This window comes from Panthera tigris, chromosome B1 (genome assembly GCF_018350195.1).
Source record: "Panthera tigris isolate Pti1 chromosome B1, P.tigris_Pti1_mat1.1, whole genome shotgun sequence".
Taxonomy (NCBI): Eukaryota; Metazoa; Chordata; class Mammalia; order Carnivora; family Felidae; genus Panthera; species Panthera tigris.
Window position 1 is genome coordinate 154,044,100 of NC_056663.1, and position 27,612 is coordinate 154,071,711.

Below are 27,612 nucleotides of genomic sequence, written 5' to 3' on the forward strand. Positions count from 1 at the left end.
AGAAGAAATATTTTACCTTTATTGCTTCAATGCTAAAATATGGTTACAAATCAAAAGTGGAAAGCACAACTAGGCAGATGTAATGTGCATTTAACTTCTAATTTAGAATAGACAATTCAGTTTTATTAGTTTATCTCTTTTTTTTAGCCTCAAGGGTAGCACCACTTTAGATAAATTATTATTTCTTTTACTTGGCATTCAGGTAACTACTGTATTCTGACTACCTATTACTAGAAAAAAAAGGGGAAAGAAAACCTTTAGTAGTGAATGATGAATTTTAATATCTAATTATCTCAGAGCACTGACAAGGATCAGTTTTCATTTGTTAGAAGATATAAGTGAACTTCTGAATAAAATAATGATAATAGTACTTGTGTTCCAGGCACTGTAGTAAGGAATTAACATATGTAAACTCACTTGGTCCTGTCAAGGTCCCTGTGAAGAGGGTGCTATTTATATCCTTATTGCATAGACACTGAGAAAATAAGCAATTTACCAAAAGTCACCGGATCGAAACCCCATTCTCAAAACTACTATGAAAACTACAATGAGTAAGTCAACAATTTGCAAATGTCTATTTGATGATGCTTTCCCCCTTTGTATCAACAATGTCCCTAACAGGTGATGCCTTTCAGTAGGTAGTTGTGCCACTGAGAGCCAAGATTTACCCCTAAAATTGATGAAAAGATCGTCGTAGGCCATCATAATTGTACTGATTACATAAATTTACTGAGAATGCATGTGTAGATTAATATGAATCTGAACCTTGAATGGAGAATCCCATCAACATTAATAAATAAGTGCTGGACATCTACAAAAGAGACAGTTTTCAGTCATACAACACATAGATTTGGCTTAAATAAATCTAGCTTTACCAGTCAGATCTCCATGTATAAAAATCTAAATTGCATTAATTTCTGTGGGAGGTTGATAAGACAGAGGGTGGGAGGTAGGGGGAAACAAAAATCCACCTTTGCTGGTCAAGCTATTGTTTCAAAAGAAGAAATGCCTTTTTGCTAATCCTGCCACTATAATGGGTTACATTTTTGTAATAACTCCACAGCTGAGGAGGGGTGGGCATAGGACACTTGTCATAATTCATACAACATCATATTGGTAGCAGCTATCTAGCAAAACTAGATTTTAAACTGAAATTTCTGATGTCAACTCAACTAATGAAATAAAAGAAAATGGGAAATGCAATTATATTATTCACAATGAGATAAAGCCTAATAAAATCTAATTTCAGAAAATACCCCAATTTCTATACGGATCTATAAAAAGAGAGGAAATGTTTAACCATTAACTGAACTAGCAGAGCAATTTCTCAGAAATGCTTCAGTTTGGGATGAAACTCAAGTTTCAGAGGCATTGATGGTCTAACTCATTCAGGGCAAGGTTTGGCCAGTAGAGATTGTGGGTAGGAGATATGAGGTGAAGATTACTCTAGCTACATATTGTTTCTACCACTGCTGGGAAGTTGGAGCTACTGGAAAGTTGGCTGAGATTTCCAATACACCTGGGGGAGGCTCAGGGATTGAGGCCCGACTTCAAGATATGAACAAATAGTAAATATTTAAATGAACAAATAAATGAACCCTCCTGTGGCATTTGTAAAATCTTGAGTTTGGATCAGAGTTAAACTTCTTTAAAACTTTTTATACTCAACTACCACATTAATGCTCTTGAAAAGCTCCTTCAAACTGTGTAAGCAGTGGCATCAGGGAAATTAACTTGATAGTTGCCCTGGGGTACCGGCCTCAAGGAATTCTTAATTTATGAGTGAGTAGCATTGTAGCAAACAAGTCAGAAGCAGAAAATATGTCTTAAAACACACAGGGAACCTTTGCAAAAACCCCTTCATGAATATACAGATTCAAAGGACAAATGTAATGGAAGGTTTTAAAGAGATGAGGTGACCAAATAACAAAATTCCAAAGAGAATATATAAGAATGATTACATGAACTGAAAATTATCAATAAATCTTGCAAGGTTTTGCATGATTCTAAGGAATAAAATCCCAACGGTAATCAAGTTGATCACACTGGAAAATCTAGGCAGGTAATCCGATACATAGGATATAACAAGTTGGTGCAAGAACAGAATATTAAAGATGGTTTGAAAAAATAAAAACCCTTGAGAAAGAGTTCTGTACTGCATGGTAGATGTTTTATTCTTAATGGATCCCAAAGATGATAATGATGAATTCCTGTTTGGAAGAATAGATGGTAAGACATACAGAATTATAAAATAATTATTCTTTTGATGAATTGAGCAGTGGTATGAATACGAAAGAAAACCTAAAGTAAAAATAGGACTAGCTTTTAGACAATTTCTTGTAGTTTTCAAGGGCCAGAACTGTTCTAAAGACAAAAATAAGAAGTTTAATATAACTGACTTGGAAAGAAAGGAAAATGGGGTTTAAATTAACAAAAAATTGCCAGCTGGTAAGAAACTAAGAATGAATGGGAAGTTAGAATATATGAAGATGCAAAGATGCAGTGCCTAGAATTTTTATTTAATAGAGAATATAATCTTTCGATTAAATAATGGTGAACAATTATGTTGCTGAGGTGACTGAAGGGTTTATCTGGAAAGGTGAATCTTGGATTCCACCTACCTAAATATGATACACACGCCTGAATGCAGGGAAGATAGGACCCTGGGAAATAAGACAAGATTAAAGAAGGAGGTTAAAGACGATCGTCAGAGATATACTATGAAGAAATAAAATTTTAAAGTACTCCAGGCATCTAAGACAAAAAAATAATGAGATGAGAATAAAATGAGTTTCTGACTTGGGGGAATGGGGAATTAATGTGGGAAATCAAGAAGATCACTCTGATGTCTACCACCATTAAAGTCACTGAGTGAAAGGAAGAATATATATCCTGAAGGAAGAGATCACTGGCTGGACACACTTCAAATCATAAATTCAATTTAACCCCCTCCCCAAAGTCAATATTAGAATAACTTATTGGGTGTCACAAGAAATTTTATACCATTCTTCAAGAGTAACTTTAAGAAATACTTTTAAAACTAAAGATTTTGCAACCAGATTTAAACATATGATTGGTCAATATGAAATATTATTTCCTTTAAATATACTTCAAACTGACCCAGTCATCCACATAATTACATATTCCAAATTGATGAAATTCGTTAGAAGGGACTAAAAAGTGTACAGAATGTTATTTGTGATTGACCTGAAAATCAAGGTCATGAAAACGTGTCCATTTAAAACAACTTTTAGTAAAGTCACATACCTTACAATCTTTATATAAATTTAGATCATAATACTAGACAACATAATAATTTTACATATTTTAACCATCTTCGCGGTAGGCAAATAAACAGTACATCATTAGGATACATGATCTCATCTTTTGTTGAAACAACAATTGTTCTATGGTTACTGTGATCATTAGATGCAAGATACTTCTAATAATAAATCCTATTCATAAGGGTAGCTTTCTTTCTAGTAACATACTGTAAATTTTCCATCTGTGGGATTAGACAATAAACAAAGTCTGTCACTATGAAAGCAAATTAGTTCCTAAATGTTGAAGGCATCTGTAAGTAATTTGTATTGTATGATTTGAAAGTATGTCTTAAGTTAGAGTATTCATATTAAAATAAATTTTCACAAACTAACCATTAAAATAAAACTTGAAAAAGAATATTTAGATGATACTATGTAAATCAAAATCTAGCAAATAAAAACAGATTAATAAAGAAACAAAATACAAAAAGGTATTTTTTGGAGGAATAATTGCACTCACTATTCCTACTCAGGCAGAAGTGACAGAGAAAATGTAATATCATTATTAGGTTATAGTTGTTATATCACTGCCCCAAATAACATATTAAGATTACATATAACATGGGTCCCTGTATCAGGTTCAACTTGGACACTATTAGTACCAACTTCTTTTATGTAAATAAGATGCAAATTAATTGAGTAAAAGTAATTAAGAGCCACACCAGGATCTAAATTTTTCTGAATCATAACCCATGATTGTTAATTGTTTGTTTCTAAGTAGCATTTAATGTAACAAAAAACTAACAGAAGCAGGTTTAAAACCAACTAATAATCCTAGTTCGGGGATAAGGAAAAAAACAATGTTGTACTCAATATATGTGTACTCAATATATACTTAATATATGTATCAAAAATATCTGTTAGGACACTGTGACTGGAATAGGCTTATGCAAATTCCACCTTTCCAGATAAAACTATACTCTAAGTAATCCCCAGCAATGTCTACAGTGTCCTCTAGCTCTAGACAAACATAGCATTTACTCATTTTGACTGGAGTTGATTTAATTCTAATCACCCCTGCCCCCAACACACACATACACTGAATAAGAGGGAGGGGAGGAGGGAAAGAGGGAGACGGAAAGACAGAGAAGAATAAAAAAAATCAACCACAAACAAAATAGTAGCTTAAGGAAACTTCACTTTCAAAGTCTAAATTGATGCCCTAGGCACATGATAACCAGAAGCACACACACACACACACACACACACACACACACACACACACAAATCATAATATATGTAGATATATATTTTTTCCTAGATCTTTAAATATGCTGGATAAGTTTGTAGATACTAAGATCAGATGCGATTTTTACCCCAAATACACAGGTTGTCTCAAATATGTATTAGACAGTATATTTTTACTTCCACAAAGACTATGAAATTGCTCTATGCCTGGGACAATGTGGAACTCTATGATGCTTAGCAGACTATATAGCCACATAATTGCCCATTTTCACTGCTTCCAATGAGGCCTGACAGCTCACCAGTTTATTAAAGTGGCAGATGACTAGAAAAGGAAAGTTCTCATTTTCTAACTTCCTTTCAGAAAAGATTTCCTGAAAACTCAGGATTCAAAAAAAAAAAAAAGGCTTATGAATAATGGAACACAGTGCTACACTCAGCCAGGTTTTATATCCTTGCAATATTCCTATCACTTGGAACAAGGTCCAGAAGTTCCGAAAAGAAAAAAAAAGCAAAAAAAAGCAATGCATTTAAGAACTTCATAAAGTAATCACAAACATACTAAATAGGAAAAATCATTTCTACTTACCTCTGTTGAGTGACGCTGAACTGTTTATGTCTCCAGTAATGAAGGAAGACTCCGACTGCTTTCGGACCGTGTCATTCCACATTCTACGAATTCGGCTCTGGATGGGGTAAAGGCACAAAAGGAAATGAACTCACCAGGCAGTGAAGTTTCACACAAATCGTTCTGTTTCTTTCTGTTGTAGTTATACGAGACCTTTGGTCCGGCATCTGGCAAATGTGTAACTTTTACATGCTTGCAGTATGGTAGCATAAGAATATCAGAAACTAAATTAATGACAATAATTGGTTCTCATTAAGTGTCTTCCGAAATGCTTATACCAAAAATAATTGTAACTGGAAAAGTAATAAATGTAATGTACTATACCAATTGAAACATGTTGAAAGTATATGGAAGTGTCCTCTAGACAGTTAGAATTTTAATAATTTTAGTTTCCAGAGTGAAACAATTATTTTCATTGTAACTTTTATGGGAATGGATATTTAAATATGTATTAAATTGTCAGTTTTATTAACAAAAGATTTAGTTCAAGAATTCAGAAACTTGCAAGAGAGAAAAAGGTTAGTAAGAAAAGAATAGAGTATTATTAAAATGCGACTAAACTCAATATTTTCCATAAATTTTTTAAGATCAGTGTAATTTCACAGGTTATATATGATTTTGACTTTTCTTTCTCTCAAAGGAGATAAAGGAAGTCAGTTCACCCTATTCATTTCTTCACAGTAGGTAATTTATAGAGAAGTGAAAATTCTCACATCATTATTTATATTCTCAAATTCAGTTTCTAAGTGCCAGATAACTGAAGCAGTGTAATATTTGTCTATTATTGGGAGGTGGATTTTTTCTGCTTTATTGTTTTGCTATTTTATTGAGTTAGGGATCAAAAAAGTATTAACAATCCTGTGATGAGGAAACAAAATATTTTCAGTTTTTCCAAGGATGAATATAGTTTTAAGAACTATTACTCCTAGTCATGGTAGTGGTAAAACCAAGCTCTCAAATGGATTATGTTCCAAATATATTTGAACACCGTGAATAAGAGGAGTACCTAAACTTAAAATATTAGACAATTGGTTTTATAAATCTTGGGGCATTTCTACATTGTGTATATTGTTTTATAGGTCAGCAACCACACACAAAGAAACAAACACACGTAGACACCAGACACACACACACACACACACACACACACACACACACACACAGAACAAAACTAGTAAATAAAAGAATAAGAGAGGTGCCTGAGTGGCTCACTGAGTAGAGCACTTGACTCTTGATCTCAAGGTCATGAGTTCAAGCTCATGCCTACTTAGAAAGAGAGAAAGGGAGAGAGAGAGAGAGAGAGAGAGAGAGAGAAAGAAAGAAAGAAAGAAAAAGAAAGAAAAGAATAAGAAAACTGGTGCAGGATTATAGATCCTCAGCACTTGAACACTTTCTATTGAAACATACTTTAAAACTTCAAACTGAAATACTGGGGACAATTCTCTCACATTTGTTTCTATTTGTCATTTAATTAATTAAAAATATTAATTAGGGGGCACCTGGGTGGCTCAGTCAGTTGGGCGACAAACTACGGCTCAGGTCATGATCTTGTGAGTTAGAGTTCCGCGTTGGGCTCTGTGCTGAGAGCTCAGAGCCTGGAGCCTGCTTCCTATTCTGTGTCTCCCTCTCTCTCTGCCACTTCCCTGCTTGCTTTATGTCTCTCTTTCTCTTCCCCCCAAATAATAGACAATAAAAAAATTAAAAATATTAATTACCCCCTACTGCATACCAAATGCTACTCCAGAAAATACAAAGGGAAAAGGCAAACAAAAAAATATCTTTATCTTTGTGGAACTACTAGGTTAGTAAGTGATAGATACAACAAATTACCACAAAAATAAATGCCAAAGTAAACAATGTGCCCACAAATCTCCACAGAACCATTAATTATTATAGCTGAAGACTACAAACCCAAATGACTGTCAGTGGTAGAATGATGTATAGAATGATACAGAATAAGAAAAATAGAAAATCAACATAGCTTTCTGCAGCAACATAGATGTCTGAGGACAGGAAGAAAATAGAAGAGAATATGTGCTGGATGATGTCCTGTGAATAAGTATCACACACATGCAAAACAAAATACATGAAAAATTAAGATGGTGGATATGTTTGAGGTGAATGATGGGGAAAGGTCCAAAGGGTTTCTGAGGCACTCCCAACATTCTAATATTTAACCTGGGGAGAGGTACTAAATCACTGTGCATACACTTATCTTTTGTATGCTTTTGTTAATGTTTGTTATACTACATAATTAAACAAAATGTTTCAGTGCACATGAGAGGATACATCCTTGGCTGGGAAGTCTGTGAGCACTGCACTGAAGAAGTGATTTCTTAACAGATTTGATGAAGTTATGATTGTTGTTAGGCGACATTTGTATGAGCTACCCCATTATCTCAGCTTCTGTTAGTCTCCCCAACCTGAGTACCCACACTGGTTCTCTTGCCATTCCTTAACAAGCTAAGTATGCTTCTGCCTCAGGCTTGGTACAATTGCTTCCTCGGCCTGAAGTGTTCTTCCCTCAGATACACGTATGGATAACTCCTTCTTCTCTTTAAATTTTTGCTCAAATATTTTCTCCTTGAACGGACCTAACTTGATCATCCTATTTAGAATTGTATTCCACCCACCTAGCCCTGCTTTCCCCCCCATAGTCATTATTATGTTATACAACATGACCTATAACTACAATGTATTTATTTCTTATATTTATATATAATGTCCATTATTTAACATCAAATGTCTGAATTAGATCTGAGACTATCAAAAAAGAGAAATTGTGTCTTTTTTGTTTATTGATGTATCACCACCCTGAAATACTATGTGGTACAAGATAAAGATTATATGTATGTATATGTAAAATATGTATTTATATGTAAAATATGTACTTTAATTAAATCTTTGGAATTAGAATTAGAACCTAAAATTCTAGGTTATATACTATGTGTTTTTCATTTATTCACTCATTGAAATCACACAAGAGTTCCTTGAGGCAAGTACTCTTAGTGATTAGAAAATTGAGGTTCAGAATTTAATTAGCATGTCCAATGTCACAGGCCTAATAAATGACAAAACCAACATTTGAATCCATTCAACTGGCTCCTGATCTAGGAGAAAAAGGTGAAATATTGCAGGCAGAGGAAAAGTATACATTATATAGCACAGAGACAACACTTAAATGTTTATGGAATGAACTAGGATAATGTGGGGGTGAAAAGAGCAAGTCACAGAAGACAACATACAGTAATATACCACTTAGAAAAAAAGATTTTAAAAAGTAACACCAAACATCTTTTTTGGAGGGGGAGAAACTATTAGGATACATCAAGGAAATGAAGAACAGAAGTCTTCTCTGGTTGGAGGCACAGGAACTAATTCAAAAGAGGTTTCAAGAAGGCAACATATATGGAAAATGTTCAATTTCTGAGTTGGATGTTCACAGGTATTCATTTTATTACGATGCTTCATAATTTAATAGACATTACATACACGGCTTATGTTTCAAATTCATGTGATAAATATAAATATACCTAAAAAGTCAAAACAAATAGGAAACAAATGACAGATTAAAGAAAGGTCAAAGAGGAAGGATAATACTTTAGTCCATAGTTTTTATAAACACAAACACAAACCAATTCTATACATATGGCTGTGAATATCTGTCTGTGTGATTTGGGTACTACAGAGCTTTTGTAAGTGTTTATTAGCAACATGTAGGTAGGGGGAGCAACAGGTAGAGAGGACTTTCACTTTTTAGTCTTGCCAGTCAATGCCCCTCCGCTACCTACATGGAAGCCACGTGATCTTTGTCATACGTGGATGATCTCCTGCCACTTCCTGTCCTAAATCATCTCATTGGCTTTCTAAAGTATTCAAAATAAAATCTAAATTTTCGTACTCTTACAAACAATTACTGATCCATGTCTAGCCTTCTTCTTTGACTTATCTCCTATTCACTTTCACCCAATTTAGTCAATGACATTCTTTCCATTCCTGAGTTTGCCTGTCTCCTCTACCTTAAGGGCTTTGCATTAGATGTTCTCTCACCTGGAATTCTCTTCCCCTGAATTTCCTTCCTGTCATTCAGAATCTTGGTGTCAATATCATCCTCCAAAATAGTCTTTTTCCAGCACTTAATCCAAGTAGCCACCTGGAATTTCTGTATCAAATCACCATACTTGGCTCTCTACCAGCTTTTATAATCTGGTATTTTCTGTTGGTTTATTTTTTAATAAGTTTTCTATCTTCCACAATTAGAATGAAAGCTCTAGATCACAGGGGAAGGTATTTGTCTTTTAACCACTGTAACTTGAGAGCTTAGAAGATTGTCCTGCCATTAAATACAGGACATTCAATATTTTTTAGTAAAAAAAATTATATATATATATATATATATATAAATACACACACACATATAGGGATTGCTAATTTACAAGTTTTCTGACATGGATAAGGCATCCGTAGTCCCAAGATTTTATCTAAATATCAATGAGTAGTTTAGACTATGGAAGGTCACAGTTTATATGAAATACATTTATGATTTTTACTTGAAAAGATGATTTAAATAACTATTACTTTATGTAGGGTTGGATGGTCAGTTAATCAGAATTAGTATTATAGTCAGCATAAGGAAACAATGTAAGGTTTTTTATTTTGGAGGACTAGAATTGTGATATCAGAAATATAATAGTGAAGAAAAAATATGACACAGCTTTGAAATATATATCTGATATTCTATTCTGTAATAATGACACTAATAAGGGATAGCTGCTCCAATTTATTGAGTCCTCACAATTTAAGTGTTTTGAATACATTACCTCAATCTTCCTAACAACGTAACAAATAAGTATTATTACCACTACTTTATAGATGAAAAAACTGAGGGTCAATAACATTAGTAACTTGTTTTTGGTCATGGATGATACATGCCAAGGCTAGACTTCTAACCATGGGCTACCACACAGCAAATTTATGATTATTCTGTTAACCTGCATTGCTCTTTTACCTTAAAAGTATTGCTAAACATTACACAACTCTGTTGTAACATAATACGTGAAACTTTCAAGTTGGATTGTTTCATTAGTGACATTTGTCAAATGTCACAAGATGGTGGCTGATGAACTGAGTTATATGAAAAGCATGTAGGAACTAATCAAGCTAGATGGCACACAGGATCTAAGCAATGTCAATTTCAAAGTTGTGGAAAAGATTATTACAAAAAGGGAGGTAAGGATTATTGGTGTGAAAGTAAAGGTGTGGAGGAGAAGAGCCTCATGCTAGAAGCATCATCCATGTGTACCCATAAAATTATGTGAGCCCTCAGATTATTAAACGTTTATTTATTTATTTTGATAGAGACAGAGGGAGTGAGTGGGGGAGGGGCAGAGAGAGAGAGAGAGAGAGCTAGAGAGAGAGAGAATCCCAAGCAAGCTCCACACTGACAGCACGGATAGAGCCTGATGCAGTGCTTGATTTCACAAACCATGAGATCACGACCTGAGCCAAAATAAAGAGTTGAACGCTTAACCGACTGAGCCACCTAAGTGCCCGGAGACTTCAGATTTCTAATTGGCTGATGTATTTAGTAGTCCTACACTCAGAAATCTCAGCCCACCTAAATTGATACATCTGTTTCCCCCAAATTTGCAACTTTGTAACCTCAGTAAGGTATAGAAATAAAAAAAAAAAATTCAAACTGTTAATGATTGTGTATTATATGTAGGGAGAAGCTTCAGGATCATTATGATAATTTGTGGTTATTATTTTAAGTGTTAATAGTTGGGTAGGTTTGACAGTTACACGTTAGTTTTAAATGTTTCGTTACAAATGTTAGATTGATATTAAATATGTGGTTTTACTCATAAAAGAGAACTCCATCAGTTTGAAGAAAGTATTTCTTTATGAAAATATTGTGCATTATCTTTCATTTATAAGTAAGAGTCATTCCAGTGCTACTTAGGTGTACATAATTGTCCAATCTGACATATGAATCAGACATATTAAATTTGTAAATGATATCCAAAGGTCAATGATACTTAATTTTCTTTATTTTTTAATGTTTATTTCTTTTGAGAGAGAGGAAGAGAGAAAGCATAAGTGGGAGAGGGGCAGAAAGAGTGGGAGAGAGAATCCCAAGCAGGCTCTGTGCTGTTAGCATAGAGCCCAACATGGGGCTCAATCTCAGGAACCGTGAAATCATAAGCTGAGTTGAAATCAAGATTTGGACGCTTAACTGACTGAGCCACCCAGGCAGTCCAAGGATATTTAATTTTCTAAGCACAAAAATGGAATTGTTGGTAAATTTAATCTGTTAAGTTTACAAGACAATCAAGCATTAAACAAAGAACACCTAAAGTGATCTTTCTTATTTCATATAAAATTACCAAATTTATAAAAAAATTAAGATCCACAGGTTGAGCTGAAAGGGTTAAGAAAAACTAAGTTCCTGATTTACAACTTTATCAATTTAAATTTAAGCCTTCTTTAGAAAAAAAAAATAAATTGACAACCCTGAAAACATGATTGCTTTTCCCACTGGATCAGGAAATCTCCAAAATATTAGTCTGCTAGTCTGAGCAAAAACTCACCCATGGCCCACATAATCTTGGCATTTATTTATTTTTTTATTTTTATCATTTTATTTAGTTAGGCTACATGCCCAGTGTGGGACTTGAACTCACAATCCTGTGATCAAGAGTTTCATGCTTTACTGACTGAGCCAGCAAAGCACCCCAATCCTGTCTTATTTGACTGGCTCATTTTAGCATCCTGGAGTTGCTGAAATTTCTATATAATAATCTTTGGACTCAAATTGTGGCATGGGAAAAATGTCAGTCAGGTTACTCAAAAGTTTACAGCTTCCCAGGTGACAGTCAATGCAGCTGCTACCTGGAGTGCTGGATGGCCAAGGGCAACAGGTAGACCAGTTAAGCCAATGCTGCTGTTAATGTGTCCTTCACAGCTTTGAACTGTATTCAACTTATCACCACATGATAAATATAATATGAATTAGGGCTGTTTTTACTAAACATAGCATTCAATAAGTACATATTTTCAGTATGTGATAGAGAATTACTCTCCTGGTTAAAAGAGGTAATTCACTTAAGAATCATATATATAAAATATCCCTTTCTTAGACTTTTGGGGAAAGTGCCAAATTCCTTTCCTCACCATCTATATTCATTCAACTAGGAATAATCTAAAATCATTAATTATCATGCAAACTGAGACCCTAAGTTTCATAATTTTATTGCAATGTGGCTTCTTAAATTTTTGTCATAATGGTTCTTGTGTGAGACACTAAAACAACAGCAACAGCAACAACAACAAACTGGATGTGTTAAACACTTGGGATAGAAGATAGTTCTGATCGAGGACAGCAACGTGTAACAGAATATAGGTAAGAGATATCTCATTTTGATTAACAAATGCTAGTTACCTGTGAGCCCGTGGAGTAGCGTCCAGGAGTTCGAGAACCAGATGTTTTCCCTGAGCCAATGGAACTCTCTGTACTTTTGCCACTACAGCAATGCGTCCGCAGGCATTTCCCATACTCTTTTCGTACCTAGCCAATTAAACATTAACTTCTGTTAGCAAGTAATTCATTTCAGCTGGGAACTGTGGTATAAAATGTATGTTTTATTTTTAGATAATTAATATAATTATTTCCTTGCCCTTTTCAGATACAAGAAAGTCTGTTCAGCATATATTTTCCAATATAAAATGATACTCAAGTCATCAAGCTTGAAATTTTGCATAACTGGAGCCTTTTAAAACATGCACTCATGCACACGCACATGCCCAATCATGCCATAATGATACTACCTCTTAGTTCGAAGAATAAAAATGTAAGACTTTTTACGACCCTATTTTTAGCTTCATAAATTTGATTTGAAGTAGCCTATTGGTGCAATTGTTCTTTAAAGAGAAACTGAATGAAAGAGCTACAGAGAGAAGAGGGGAGGGAGAGAGGGAGAGAGGAAAGGAATGTCTAAACACAGGAGAAAGGAATTTCCTTGTTTCTTTCATTTCTCTTAAAAGAGGTCAAATTTATAAACTTTAGAGTATAAAATTCAAAATAATTTAAATTTATGCCCTCATAATAGTTCTCCTGAATAATTACAGTTCACTCTTCTTTATTAAATTCTTAATCCTGCTTGTAGTATAAAATCATAGGAAAAACAGGAGATAAACATTTTTTAGTGGATGTTTTCCAGCAGGAAGACCTATCAACAGTTTCTGGGAAAACTTTTATCATGTTTAAAATTTTTATTACTGCCTATTTAATTTTTTTTTTCAACATTTTTTTATTTATTTTTGGGACAGAGAGAGACAGAGCATGAACGGGGGAGGGGCAGAGAGAGAGGGAGACACAGAATCAGAAACAGGCTCCAGGCTCCGAGCCATCAGCCCAGAGCCTGACGCGGGGCTCGAACTCACGGACCGCGAGATCGTGACCTGGCTGAAGTCGGACGCTTAACCGACTGCGCCACCCAGGCGCCCCAACTGCCTATTTAATTAAACAAGACATACAAAAATAAAATAGTAACTGCCCTAAATCATCCTTCCACTATCTACAACAAAAATACTCCCTTACTCTGTGTTCATCAACTAAAAACACATTCTGGGACATTTTATTGGTTCTACATTCCAAATTTGCGTTCATTATGAAATAATGCTGTATATATAGTTATTCTTAGCTCTTTATCTATTGAATTCACATGAGTTCATCCGTTCCATAATACATGACAATGTCATATTCCAATGTAATTTTATTTAAAGCGACGTTATATGCTTTTCTAAGGGATGTTATTTAGAAGCAAAAGCAAAAAAAAAAAAAAAAGGAATGTGGATCATACATTAATATTAGCATTCGAAACTGAAACATTACATCTTAATATTGGAAAGCCCCTTCTATGAAAGATATAGCAGAATCAGAGATAGAATAGATTCAGAATTGTTCGAAGAATTCACATTTATTAAATGTTTATTCTGTGACCAGAACAAAAATATGGAGACAGGTGAATCAAAGCATGGAGGAGAAGTGCCTGCTGACAGTAGGTCAGAGCCCCAAGGAAGACTTCTCAGAGAAGAGGACTTTTGAGAGCACCTTCAAAAGACAAGTTGGAACCTGTCAGGTTGGACAACGAGGTCGAAAGAAAGGACAGACAAGAGAGACAAAGGCATTCCAGGTGTTGTGAACAGTGTGAGCAACTTTGAGGACTTTCTCTGACCCGGGATGCCAACATTACATTCTTTAATATACTTGAAATTATATTGATATGTTTTTCAATCTCTTCTCTGCTACATTTATGATTAATTAGAAATGATTCGTTTTATTCAGTGTTTAAAAGCCAATTCATATTTTGTTAGTTTTTAAAAGAAATGTCTGTACCCACTTGTGTGTGTATCCAAGATATATGTGAACTGGGGAGTATGGAATGAAGAAGCTTCTAAATTTTTTAAAATTTTATTTTAGAGAGAGACAGAGAGAGAGAGAGTGCATCAGTGGGGCAGAGGGGCAGAGAGAGAGAGGGAGGTATGAAGAGAGAGAGAGAGAGAGAGAGAGAGAGAGAGAGAGAGAGAGAGAGAATCTTAAGCAGGCTCCACACTCAGTGCAGAATCCCACATGGAGCTTGATCCCATGCCCATGGGATCATGATCTGAGCTGAAATCAAGATTGGAGCACCCAGGTGCCCCAATAAGCTTCTGATTTTTAATTGCTATTTACTAGAAATTGTTCTAGGTCCCGCCCTCAAAATGACTCTGGGGAATAATTATTACCTACATTGAACAGATAAGAGCACTGAAAAAGTTAAGCAATGAAAATAAATTGAAAGACTGAAAAGATTAAGCAATATATGCCTTATGTGAAAAAATCCACTTCTCATAGGTGCTTTACGATCAGAAAGTTCCTTCTAAGAGGCCACATTTCTAATATTAGTATATTAACATTATTATTAAAGTAATCTATTAAATTATCCCTTTCTCTGTATCTAGAAAAAATAAGGGCAGATGCTTTAGTTAGAATTTGAGAAACTTAAAATAATCTCCACCCAAAGGTAAGCATTATCAATTATAGTTTAATATTAGTCCTGAGTTAATAAAGTATCTCCAAGAACCTAAATTTTGATCATAACCTACATCCCACTTTGTTTTTCCTAAAGTACTCAACAAGTATATTTTTCTTTTTAGAAAAGAAAGTGTTTTTTAACGAAGTGATTTAAATCTAAACAAATATTTTAGGAGATAGAGATAGAGAAAGAAAGAGAGAAAGGAACCACTCCCTTTGTACACTCCTGGAACAAAGGAACCACTCCTGGTACAAAGGCAGCAATAGTGTATAAGCCGTAGGAATTCATCATGAACTATTTATATTTTTCAACAAAGGTTATATGTTCTAAACTGATTATATAAATAACCAGCAAATCAAGATATCTAGTGATGTCAAGTTCCAAATTCAGGTATAATTCTTACTGAATCTTTACTGATTTGACTTTATTTTTCTGCTATTAGATTTGAAACACTAAGCATGTGTTTTAAAAAGAGAAAAAATAAAATAACATGGGCTGTTTCTATGACAGATTTTCCTTTGGATTAAAATAAAAATTATTTGATTGTTCGATCATATCCATATTCTAATCCACTAATTCACATGATATTCCTCTTATCCCAATCAATATATCTTATTTTACTAATATTGTTCTAGGATAAAGAAGATGGGAAAGAAACTGTATCTTACCAATATACTCTCAGATCAGAAATAATGTAATATGATACCCTCTGAGATTTATCACATAATTGATTGTATAACAAAAGAAAAAGTAACAACTTTAATGTCTCCAGTATTACTGGTATCAGTAATATCATGCAATCCACACTCAGAATAGGACTGATAACTCAAAGTTTGGTTTTTGTTAATGAGTTGAATCAATCAACAAATAACCCTATAAGCCAAAATATTTCAAAAATGGAATATTTCATATTTCTCTAATCAAAGCATATGACAACTACATTAGTATGGGTATATTATTGAATTCAATCAAATGGCTTAAGAGAAACTTCTTAAGAGAATTACGATTGTTAAAATGTCCATACTACCCAAAGACCTCTATAGATTCAATGCAATCTCTCCAAATTCCAATGTTTTTTTTCACAGATACAGATAAAAACAATTCTAAAATGTGTACAGAACCACACACACACACACACACACACTCACACACACTCACACACAGAGAAAGTAATTCTGAGAAAGAACATAGCTGGAGGCATCACACTTCTTGCCTTCAAACTATATTACAAAGCTACAGTAATCAATACAGTATGGTGTTAGTATAAGCCAAGAGACCAGAATTAGCCTTAAAATAAATGCTTCCATTTACTGTCAACTAATATTTTACAATGAAGCCAAGAATATTTGGTGGGGAAAAAGACAAACTCTCCAATATATAGTTTAGGGAAAACTAAACATGCAGAAGAATGAAACTGGGCCCTATCTTACACCACTCACAAAATTTAACTCAAAGTAAATTAAGGACTTAAACATATGACCTGTAACCATAAAATTCCTAAAAGAAAATAGAAAAGTTCCTGGCAATTGGTGCTGGCAATGATTTCTTGGACATGACATCAAAAGAACAAGCAACGGAGCAAAAATAAGTGGGACTACATCAAACTAAAAAGCTTCTGCATAGCAAAAAAAAAAAAAAAAAAAAAAAAAATCAACTAAATGAAAGGGCACTCTACAGAAAAGAGGAAAATATTTGCAAATCCTATTTCTCTAAGGGGTTCAAATCCAAAATATATCAAGAACTTGTAACACACAATGGCAAAACACCAAACAATCTAATTAAAAATGAACAGAAGAGGAGCACTTGGGTGGCTCAGTCAGTTAAACCTTGACTCTTGATTTCAGCTCACGTGATCCTTTCACGGTGAGATTGAGCCCTACGTTGGTCTCCACACTGACAGCGCAGAGCCTGTGTGGGATTCTCCTTCTCTCTCTGCATCCCCCGTGCTCTCTCTCTCAATAAATATAAAACATTTAAAAAAATGAAGAGAGTAAATGAATAGACATTTTTCTTAAGAAGACACACAAATGATCCACATGAAAAGATGCTCAACAGCACTGCTCAAGGAAATGCAAATCAAAACCACAATGAGATATCAGTTCACACCTGTTAGAATGGCTATCATCAAGAAGACAAGACAAAAAGAAAAGAAGACAAGAGATAGTAAGTATTGGTGAGGATATGGACAGAAGAGAGTCCCTGTGCACTGTTGGTGGGATTGTAAATTGGTACAGCCATTATGGGAAACAGTATGGAGTTTCCTTATAAAATTAAAAACAGAACCAGCAATCGATGCAGAAAAAGCATTTGACAAAATTCAGCATCCTTTCTTAATAGAAACCCTCGAGAAAATTGGGATAGAAGGAACATACTTAAACATCATAAAAGCCATTTATGAAAAGCCCACAGCTAACATCATCCTCAATGGGGAAAAACTGAGAGCTTTTTCCCTGAGATCAGGAACACGACAGGGATGTCCATTTTCATCGCCGTTGTTTAACATAGTGTTGGAAGTTTTAGCGTCAGCAATCAGACAACAAAAGGAAATCAAAGGCATCAACATTGGCAAAGATGAAGTCAAGCTTTCACTTTTTGCAGATGACATGATATTATACATGGAAAATCCGATAGACTCCACCAAAAGTCTGCTAGAGCTGATACATGAATTCAGCAAAGTTGCAGGATACAAAATCAATGTACAGAAATCAGTTGCATTCTTATACACTAACAATGAAGCAACAGAAAGACAAATAAAGAAACTGATCCCATTCACAATTGCACCAAGAAGCATAAAATACCTAGGAATAAATCAAACCAAAGATGTAAAAGATCTGTATGCTGAAAACTATAGAAAGCTTATGAAGGAAATTGAAGAAGATATAAAGAAATGGAAAAACATCCCGTGCTCATGGGTTGGAAGAATAAATATTGTCAAAATGTCAATACTACCCAAAGCTATCTTACATATTCATTGCAATCCGAATCAAAATTGCACCAGCATTCTTCTTGAAGCTAGAACAAGCAATCCTAAAATTCATATGGAACCACAAAAGGCCCCGAATAGTCAAAGTAATTTTGAAGAAGAAGACCAAAGCAGGAGGCATCACAATCCCAGACTTTAGCCTCTACTACCAAGCTGTCATCATCAAGACAGCATGGTATTGGCACAAAAACAGACACATAGACCAATGGAATAGAATAGAAACCCCAGAACTAGACCCACAAAAGTATGGCCAACTAATCTTTGACAAAGCAGGAAAGAACATCCAATGGAAAAAAGACAGTCTCTTTAACAAATGGTGCTGGGAGAACTGGACAGCAACATGCAGAAGGTTGAAACTAGACCACTTTCTCACACCATTCACAAAAATAAACTCAAAATGGATAAAGGACCTGAATGTGAGACAGGAAACCATCAAAACCCTAGTGGAGAAAACAGGAAAAGACCTCTCTGACCTCAGCCGTAGCAATTTCTTACTTGACACATCCCCAAAGGCAAGGAAATTAAAAGCAAAAATGAACTGTTGGGACCTCATGATGATAAAAAGCTTCTACACAGCAAAGGAAACAATCAACAAAACTAAAAGGCAACCAACGGAATGGGAAAAGATATTTGCAAATGACATATCGAACAAAGGGCTAGTATCCAAAATCTATAAAGAGCTCACCAAACTCCACACCCGAAAAACAAATAACCCAGTGAAGAAATGGGCAGAAAACATGAATAGACACTTCTCTAAAGAAGACATCCAGATGACCAACAGGCACATGAAAAGATGCTCAACGTCGCTCCTTATCAGGGAAATACAAATCAAAACCACACTCAGATATCACCTCACGCCAGTCAGAGTGGCCAAAATGAACAAATCAGGAGACTATAGATGCTGGAGAGGATGTGGAGAAACAGGAACCCTCTTGCACTGTTGGTGGGAATGCAAATTGGTGCAGCCACTCTGGAAAACAGTGTGGAGCTTCCTCAAAAAATTAAAAATAGACCTACCCTATGACCCAGCAGTAGCACTGCTAGGAATTTACCCAAGGGATACAGGACTGCTGATGCATAGGGGCACTTATACCCAATGTTTATAGCAGCACTTTCAACAATAGCCAAATTATGGAAAGAGCCTAAATGTCCATCAAATGATGAATGGATAAAGAAATTGTGGTTTATATACACAATGGAGTACTACGTGGCAATGAGAAAGAATGAAATATGGCCCTTTGTAGCAACGTGGATGGAACTGGAGAGTGTGATGCTAAGTGAAATAAGCCATACAGAGAAAGACAGATACCATATGGTTTCACTCTTATGTGGATCCTGAGAAACTTAACAGAAACCCATGGGGGAGGGGAAGGAAAAAAAAAGGTTAGAGTGGGAGAGAGCCAAAGCATAAGAGACTCTTAAAAACTGAGAACAAACTGAGGGCTGATGGGGGGTGGGAGGAAGGGGAGGGTGGGTGGTGGGTATCGAGGAGGGCACCTGTTGGAATGAGCACTGGGTGTTGTATGGAAACCAATTTGACAATAAATTTCACATATTTAAAAAATAAAAAAAATAAAAACAGAACCAGCATATGATCCAGCAATCTCACTTCTGGGTATATATCCACAGGAAATAAAATCAGGAACTCAAAGAGATATCTACACTCCCATGTTGATCGTGGCATTATTCACAATAGCCAAGACACGTAAACAACCCAAGTGTTCATCAACGGGTGAATAGATAAAGATGATGTGGTACATACAAACAATGGAATATTGTTCAGCAACCAAAGAAGAAAATCCTCCCATTTGTGACAACATGGATAGATCTTGAGGGCATTGTGTTAAGTGAAATAAGTCAGATGGGGAAAGACAAATATTGTATGATATCACTTATATGTGGAATCTAAAAAAGCTGCACTCATAGAAACAGAGTAGAATGGTGGTTACCAAAGGTTGCGGCTGGAGGAAATGAGAAGGTGTTGGTTAGAGTACAAACTTCCAGGTATAAGATGAATAAGTTCTGTGGATCTAATGTACAGGATGATAATTATAGTTAACAAACGTGTATTATATACTTGAAATATCTTAAATGTTCTCACCACCAAATAGAAATGGTAATCCTGTGAGTTGATGGAAGTATTAGATAACACCATAGTGCCAGTCATTTCGCAATATATGTGTATCAAATTAACACACTGTATGCCTTAAACTTGCACAATATTTATATCTCATTAATATGTCAATTTAAATAAAGGAATAGAAGAAAAATCTCCTAAGATATTTCTGCAATTTCGAACAAAATTACCTGTTTTTTGTTTTGTTTTTTGTTTTTGTAGGGAGAAAGGTTAAACAATTCCTTTTCTATATTCTGTGATGTTGGGTCATGTTCTTGATACCCAATAAAAATGCCATCAAAATTTAAAATTCAAAACATAAAAATGAATGAAAGAATAATATGCTTAATACTTGTTATTATAAAGCATAAAAGAAAGCTTCTCAGTCAGGGATTGGTAAATTTTTTCATGAAGGGCCAGATAGTCAACATTCAGGCTTTGTCTACAAAGAGGCAACTAGAGATGCTGCTTATGTACTTATTTTAAATTTTAAATGTAACCATTTAAAAACATAAAAACCATTCTTGGCTAACTGGCTGTAAAAATTAAAAGGCAGCTGGACAGATTAGGCCCATGAGCTGTTTGCTAAACTCTGTTCTAATGAATCACAAAATTGAGTTTGATCACATATATTTTTTAAAATTTCACTTATGTTAAATATACTAAAAATTCTAGACTTGTTTTTGGATTCTGAGGTTTAATATCTCTTCCTGGATACCAAATGCAATTCCTACCTATACCAGTATGTATATTTGTAAGATGAGAGAAATAAAAATAATTATTGGGAAAACCCTATTAGATACTGGCCAATAAAAAATACTCAACATCAAAATAATTAATATATACAGTACAAAAAGTATTCTCTGCTCTAAAGAAAATTTCTATATAACATTCAAACTTTTAATTTTACTAGCCCAAATTGCTAGCTAATACATAAAATAAAAATAATAGGTAAATCTGTTTCACTATATTTGAAGATGTTATAACTGCTTATGATGGCTCAAGGTTCAATATTCCCTTATTTACACAGACAAATGCTACCTTTTCCTTAATCTCCTGATTTTGCTCCCATCTTTTTACATATATTTCTTGTGACAATCAGTTATGACCTTCTTCTATCAAAATGTAGAAATTTTTCCCAAGTGCTTAGTCTCTCTGACTTCTCTGAAATGTTTTATAATACTGGCTGTTGTCTACTTCTCGACATTTTCTCCTATCTTTAATTTAGTGTATCATCTTTATACTCATTCTTCTCATCGGACACTTCCTTTTTTCCATCTCTATTCCTATGCATCATTTACATGTCCTACTCTTTATACTCAAAGAGTAGGTAGACTGCTAGCTGTTTACAATACCTAATTCCTCATCTTCCTGAGGTAAAAAAGCTAGACTATATTTTCCAGTCTTCCTTGTAGTTTAGGTGGTACCATTGATAGGGTCTTATCTGATGGAAGGTGAGTACAAGTGAAGTAAGCCTCTTTCAGACCTTTTACACAAGATCACCTCTTACTCAGAGTACCTACTTGATGCCAATATTCAAACTGACTGTGGAAATCATATATTAATGTTGGTTGAGATTTCATCATCCTACATCCCTCCATGAGGAACCACCATCAACTGGGCCATAAGAATAAAAATAAATATTTACTGAATTAAGCAACTGCAATTTTAGGGGTGTGTATACTAAGTATTTGGGAGGATCATCCATTCTAATACAACCTCTTTTCTACATTAATTCTAATCCATTAGGTTAGAATCCATCCACTCCCTGATAACCTCTACTTTTCTGTAAGCTACATTTATAGGTCTGAGTCATCATTACTATTCTAGCGTTATTTATGATCATGTCAACACATTTATGTGTTATTTATAAATATAAATAATTATTTATAATTTATAATTATAATATATAATTTATAATTATAATAATTTATAATTATTTATGATTATGTCAACACATTTTTTGATACATACCACCACATACAACTGAAACAGAAGACAACTGGACTCATATTGACAAGCAGACACCCTCTCAAGTTTTGTCTAAGATCCCATCAGTCTCTCAAACCAAAATTCATAGACATTGATATATTTACTTTTTATTTATTTTTTTGTTGTTTTCCAAAGAAAAATTTTAGGTGGTGTTATTTCTTCCTTAGAAAATATTTTCACATTTTGACATTTCATTTTCAGAGCCACCTCTCAATATCTCATAATTATTTTTCTTACCTTCATGTTACACATGAAGAAACTGGGGCATGAGAAGGTTAATTAACTTGCCCACAGTCACATAAGCTTTTAAGTAGAAAAACTAGGATTTAGACCCAGACAGTCTTGGCTCAGGGGTCTATGTGATTGGAACTATAATGACCACATTTTTAATAGAGTTAAAAAGTATAAGATGAGAAAATCAATCTTGAGATTTCTAAAAAATGCAATGAAAGTATTTAGGGGCTAAAATTAACTTTGAAAATGAATATTTTAAGTCATTGTAAATGTGAAAAATCACAAAAATAGACCAGCATAAAAAATTAAATATTGCATTCTAATCATCTAACTCATAGATTTTATAAAAATAGGTTTTAAAGAAAAGAAGTACACAGACATTTACTTAGTACGTCATTATTCATTTAGGAAACAAATATTATTATAAAATGTTAAACATTTATATTTTCCAGTATATGCAAACTGTTTTTTAAAGAAAAACAGAAAAAACATATTTCTTACGCCATATACACTATCTCACAGCTCCATAACATCTTAGAAAGCTATTTCCAATACACAAATTCCATGTGTCTGACAATAACAATATTAAAGGCTATAAGGTCAAGCCTACAAGAATATACTTTTATTCATTGTCCAAATCAGAAAATATTTTGATTATTTTTGCAGTTAAATACATTCACTATTACACATCTATTTTGTGTCTTTTATTTTTACTATTGTAAAAATAAAATTAATAAAGTAATATATTCATTTCTTAGAGGCCAAAATATCAAGAATGATTTATATTATGGTTGATTTGTTATCATGAGATACATATGCCATTTATTCTTGAACAGAGAATTTTTGCTTACCTTCTTTTGTAGGACACAATGGAAAATGAATATAAACATTCCCTGTAGAGAATTGAAAATGGTGAAGAGATACGCCATGATGACTGTGCTTTCATTAATATACATGAGTCCAAAGGCCCAGGTCAATCCTAACAGGCAGAGAAGAGCTATTGCACCTATAACCCATGACCTGTAGAGAGAAAAGAAAATTAAAGGTTATCAAATGATCGGTCGTTAATTAACACAATCATATAATATCAACAATACTGACACTGAAAAAAATGTTACGGTAAGTTTTATTGACAGAAAATGTAAGACAGGTGGTATAAGTACTTTAAGATTTTAATGGGGACTACAAGTTTTCAAATTTGAGGAGATATACATGAATGAAAATGTTATGAACACAGAAATTCGTTTGAGCAAAAGCAGATTTGTACTATTCAATTATTCATGTATTTGCAGCACATATGCAAATGATATGGAGATGTAATTATGGTGAATGGCAAGGGGGAAAAAGTCTATAAAGCTATGTTAGTTTTCACTGGCCTCATTGTTATGATAACATTTGTTTGATTGGACTCTCTCCATTAGTGCTTCATCCGATACGCTTTTACCCCATTTTTCCAAATTTCCTCTTTTTCCATAAAAATTTTAGTATTACTGACAAAAATAGAGCTCATATTAGAAGGAGCCAGTATATGGAATATATGTATGAATTTTAAGAGCTCTATTTGTCTGTTTCTATAGTTATGTAAAACAAATGTGATACAGCGGGTGGGAAAAATTGTTCCACTCTGCATTGCAATCTACTTTGCCTTTGGATTGCTGTCTTCTAGGTTAAGCTGGACTAGACTTTGAAAATCAGGCAACTGGCAGCTTTGTTGAAAAGAATCTTAAAAGCTCAGGGCACCTTCATCTCTTTGAAGGGTCTATAAATTCGAAGGAGAAGATGGAGCTGAGAATGGGATGGAGCGGCATGAACAAAGTAGGCTAGAATGGAAGACAATTCTCACTCTCCATTCCCTTAGTTTCCTCCAGCTGCCATTCGCAATAGTAATCAACGGGTGACATAAGTCCATATATTCGTGGCCATGTGTTATGTACTTACTATCAATGTAGAATGAATCTTTCCAATAGATGGGAATTCAATATGTGAAAATGGAATCCTTTTCAACTCCTCTCTAAGTGTATGGGAGAATAGGACCAAACCAGTCTAGATTTCTATATCCTCATGAAACCACCCTTTCCTTTCCCAACACACCTCATTTGAACAGAGTAAACTAATATTTCTTTTCATCAGACTACACTCCTCCACTTGCATTGTCTAAGGAAGAAATGTTTATCGGGATTGAAACTTTGCAACATGAAGGGGTTAAAAAGAAAACACATGTATTTACTATAATCTGAAGCTGGGTTGAGTAAAGTTTTCAGAGAGAACTACATCTTAAGAAAGATATGGTCCCAAAGTAGTCAATTAATATTAAAGTCTTGTTAAAATAAATCATGAATATTTACTATTTTTCTTCAACAACCATCAGCTACTATATATCATATTTAAATATCCACTAAATTTAACATGTTCAATTTAAAACATTAACATTATTGAATAAAGAATCCCTACAGGAGGTTTGCCATTGTATGTGGAATGTTTGCTTATATGAATTAGAAAACATCTTAGATATTAATATTTTATTCTATAACTAGATTAAAAATATGGGAACTTTCAAGGTAAAGCTCTCAGCTTCTTCTTACAGACATTGGAAAAAGGAAAAATGGAAAGAATACCATTAAATCAAGGCAAAATTGCTATTTAAATTTAGAAATACAAGTATAGGATAAAATCCTCAAGTTACTAGTATCTACTTGTAAACACATGATGGGCCCAAGAGTTAATAATATAAAACTGCAATGAGCCCAATTTCTAAAGAAAAAAATAAGCAAGAGCATGAAGAAGTAAGTGAAATGTCATTGGAGAAAATGAAAACAAAGGACTCTTCACCAGAAGAACAAACTGAAAGTCTACAGTAAGGTCACTCCTTGGTTGCCAATCAAGTTTATTGTGGCAGGACACGTAATTTTAAAATGTACAAAAGAAAAGAGCCCAAATATCAACACTTATGTTTACTCTTATCAGATTAGTACAGACTTGTAGCTTTGTGTCAGAAATTTAAAAGGTATATTCATAAACAATTAGATCATTAATCCAATGGCATGTGTCAAAATTAAAAGAGGCAAATTTGCATATGTAAAACTGAATTTTTGAAGGAGGCATTTTTTTTTCCTTTTTGGATATTTAAAAGAGAAATCCAGTAATAACCAATGCAATCGGGTAGTTTCATACTCGTAAGGTCATTTTGAAGGTACCCCGCTAAATCACAAAATAATTTTAGATGAGTGATGTCCAAACAAACAACAGAAATGACAACATATGCAGCACAGAGGAACACGTCACAATGAAAGGAGAAAGCTACGAAAAGCGAAACAAGTCTGTACCACATGAAGTTGCTATTACTGTGGCACTGATTTCAGGTGATATCCAATTAAAAGAGGTGAAGCAGAATTTGTTTTTGGCAATACACCTGCAGCATATTTATTCTGCATACAAGTTGTATGCCTGATTATTTTCCTGCACAGTTTGCTTTTCTGCCTCAATGTGAATGACAGAAGCTCTAATGATTTTTCAGTACTGATCTGACAGCTGGTTCATGGGACCACACTGATAAATGGAATTTATCAGCCATTCAGGTCATTCTTACTTGATGAAGGGTCTGTTATCCTCATAGCTAAAGAATGCATAGACATAAAGACAAGAACACCAACATTAGCATTTTATGACAAAGATTTCATATGAAAAATATTCTCCTGGTCCCCAAAAGCCTCTGTACCCCACCTCCCTACAAGGCATCATAGCCTTCCCTCTGTATCCAGAAGGTAAATCCTAAAATGACCATGAGAACTTACATAACAAGGAATAAAATCAATTTTACAATACTGCAATAGCCCTTATGAGACTAAAAAATTCCACTTTTTCATCATGTGCTCATATTACTTGTGACTTGACATAGACATTTATTTCTTAGAGATCGCATTTCTCTAGAGAATGAGAAATCTTATGAGCAATCTGGAAAAGGCTTGGGGGGATACTTAGAATGACAGACTCCTTGTCACCTAAAGGTATCCTTATTCTGTAATATTAGTAGGTAAGATTACTTAATTATGGACAGTACATTTCTAAGTAATTTTAACTTGCAGATGATTGATCTGAGATAAAACTGAACACTATAGCCCTTTGAAAATAATCAATCCTGACCACTTTAAAATTCTTTCTGTTAGTGTATTAAGAAAAAATCTGAATAATTTTTTTCTAGTAATAGGAGCAAACATACAGCACCCGTTCATGATCACTTATGTTAACTAATTTGTTTTGTATCATTCTGATAAAGTAAGATCCCAGTGCCAAATTAGTAAAGATTAAGTTAGGGAACATTTCAGATCATCCTTTTGTAAACAGTCTGTTCAGTGAATTGTGACAGAATAGAAAAGAGAAACTCTCTGCTCTTTTCTCTTGCTAGGGGCAATCGTTTCCAATATTACGCATACACAAATAAAGCCCTTGGGCCCCAACTGTGATGCATTTTTGATTAAAGAGAACAACTGATGGGAAACCTCGCTTCTCCGAAATGATGACAGAATAAAGAATGGAGTAAGATCCTGGGATTTAAAGCCAGTTTGTTTGGAAATTACATCCTAGATAAGCCACTTAACCAGTTATTTGATCTCAGGCAAAAATTAACTAACCTGTGGTTGTGTCAGTTTATATATCTATAAAATGGTAATAATCATACATAGGTTTCTTGTAATTATGGAATTATATATTATATATAAAGTTCTCAGAATGGTTCCTGGTATGTATTGTGTACGGTAAATATATTGTTACCATTAGACTATTTAAAGCTTGAGTAAAGTCACACTGAAAATATAGAATCTCTCACCCAAAGAATAAAACACCAAATAATAGACATTGAGTAGTCAAATTCACTTGAGGACATTTCAGGAGCAATATTATGCAGTAAAATAGATGCGGCGGAAATAAGTTTGTAAATGGAGCAGGGAATGACTAACTGTGCGGTCTAATATGGTGACTACTGGCCACATGGGTTTATTTAAATTTAAATTCTTTAAAATGAAATAAAGCTTAAAATTCAATTCCTTAGTCACACTAGTTACATTATAAGCACTCAAAAG

At 34.1% G+C, this 27,612-nt stretch overlaps 1 protein-coding gene across 3 annotated transcripts in view; it reads right to left on the reverse strand.

Moving 5' to 3' along the window:
* ADGRL3 (adhesion G protein-coupled receptor L3) overlaps positions 1–27,612 on the reverse strand; it is a 687,513-nt gene that overhangs the window by 22,572 nt on the left and 637,329 nt on the right. For all 3 annotated transcript variants that reach the window (XM_042984449.1, XM_042984448.1, XM_042984447.1), the window contains 3 exons: positions 23,389–23,557; positions 12,578–12,703; positions 5,098–5,194 (listed from right to left, as the gene is read on the reverse strand). In XM_042984449.1, coding sequence (XP_042840383.1) covers positions 5,098–5,194; positions 12,578–12,703; positions 23,389–23,557 — 392 coding nt within the window. The remainder of the gene's footprint in view (positions 1–5,097; positions 5,195–12,577; positions 12,704–23,388; positions 23,558–27,612) is intronic.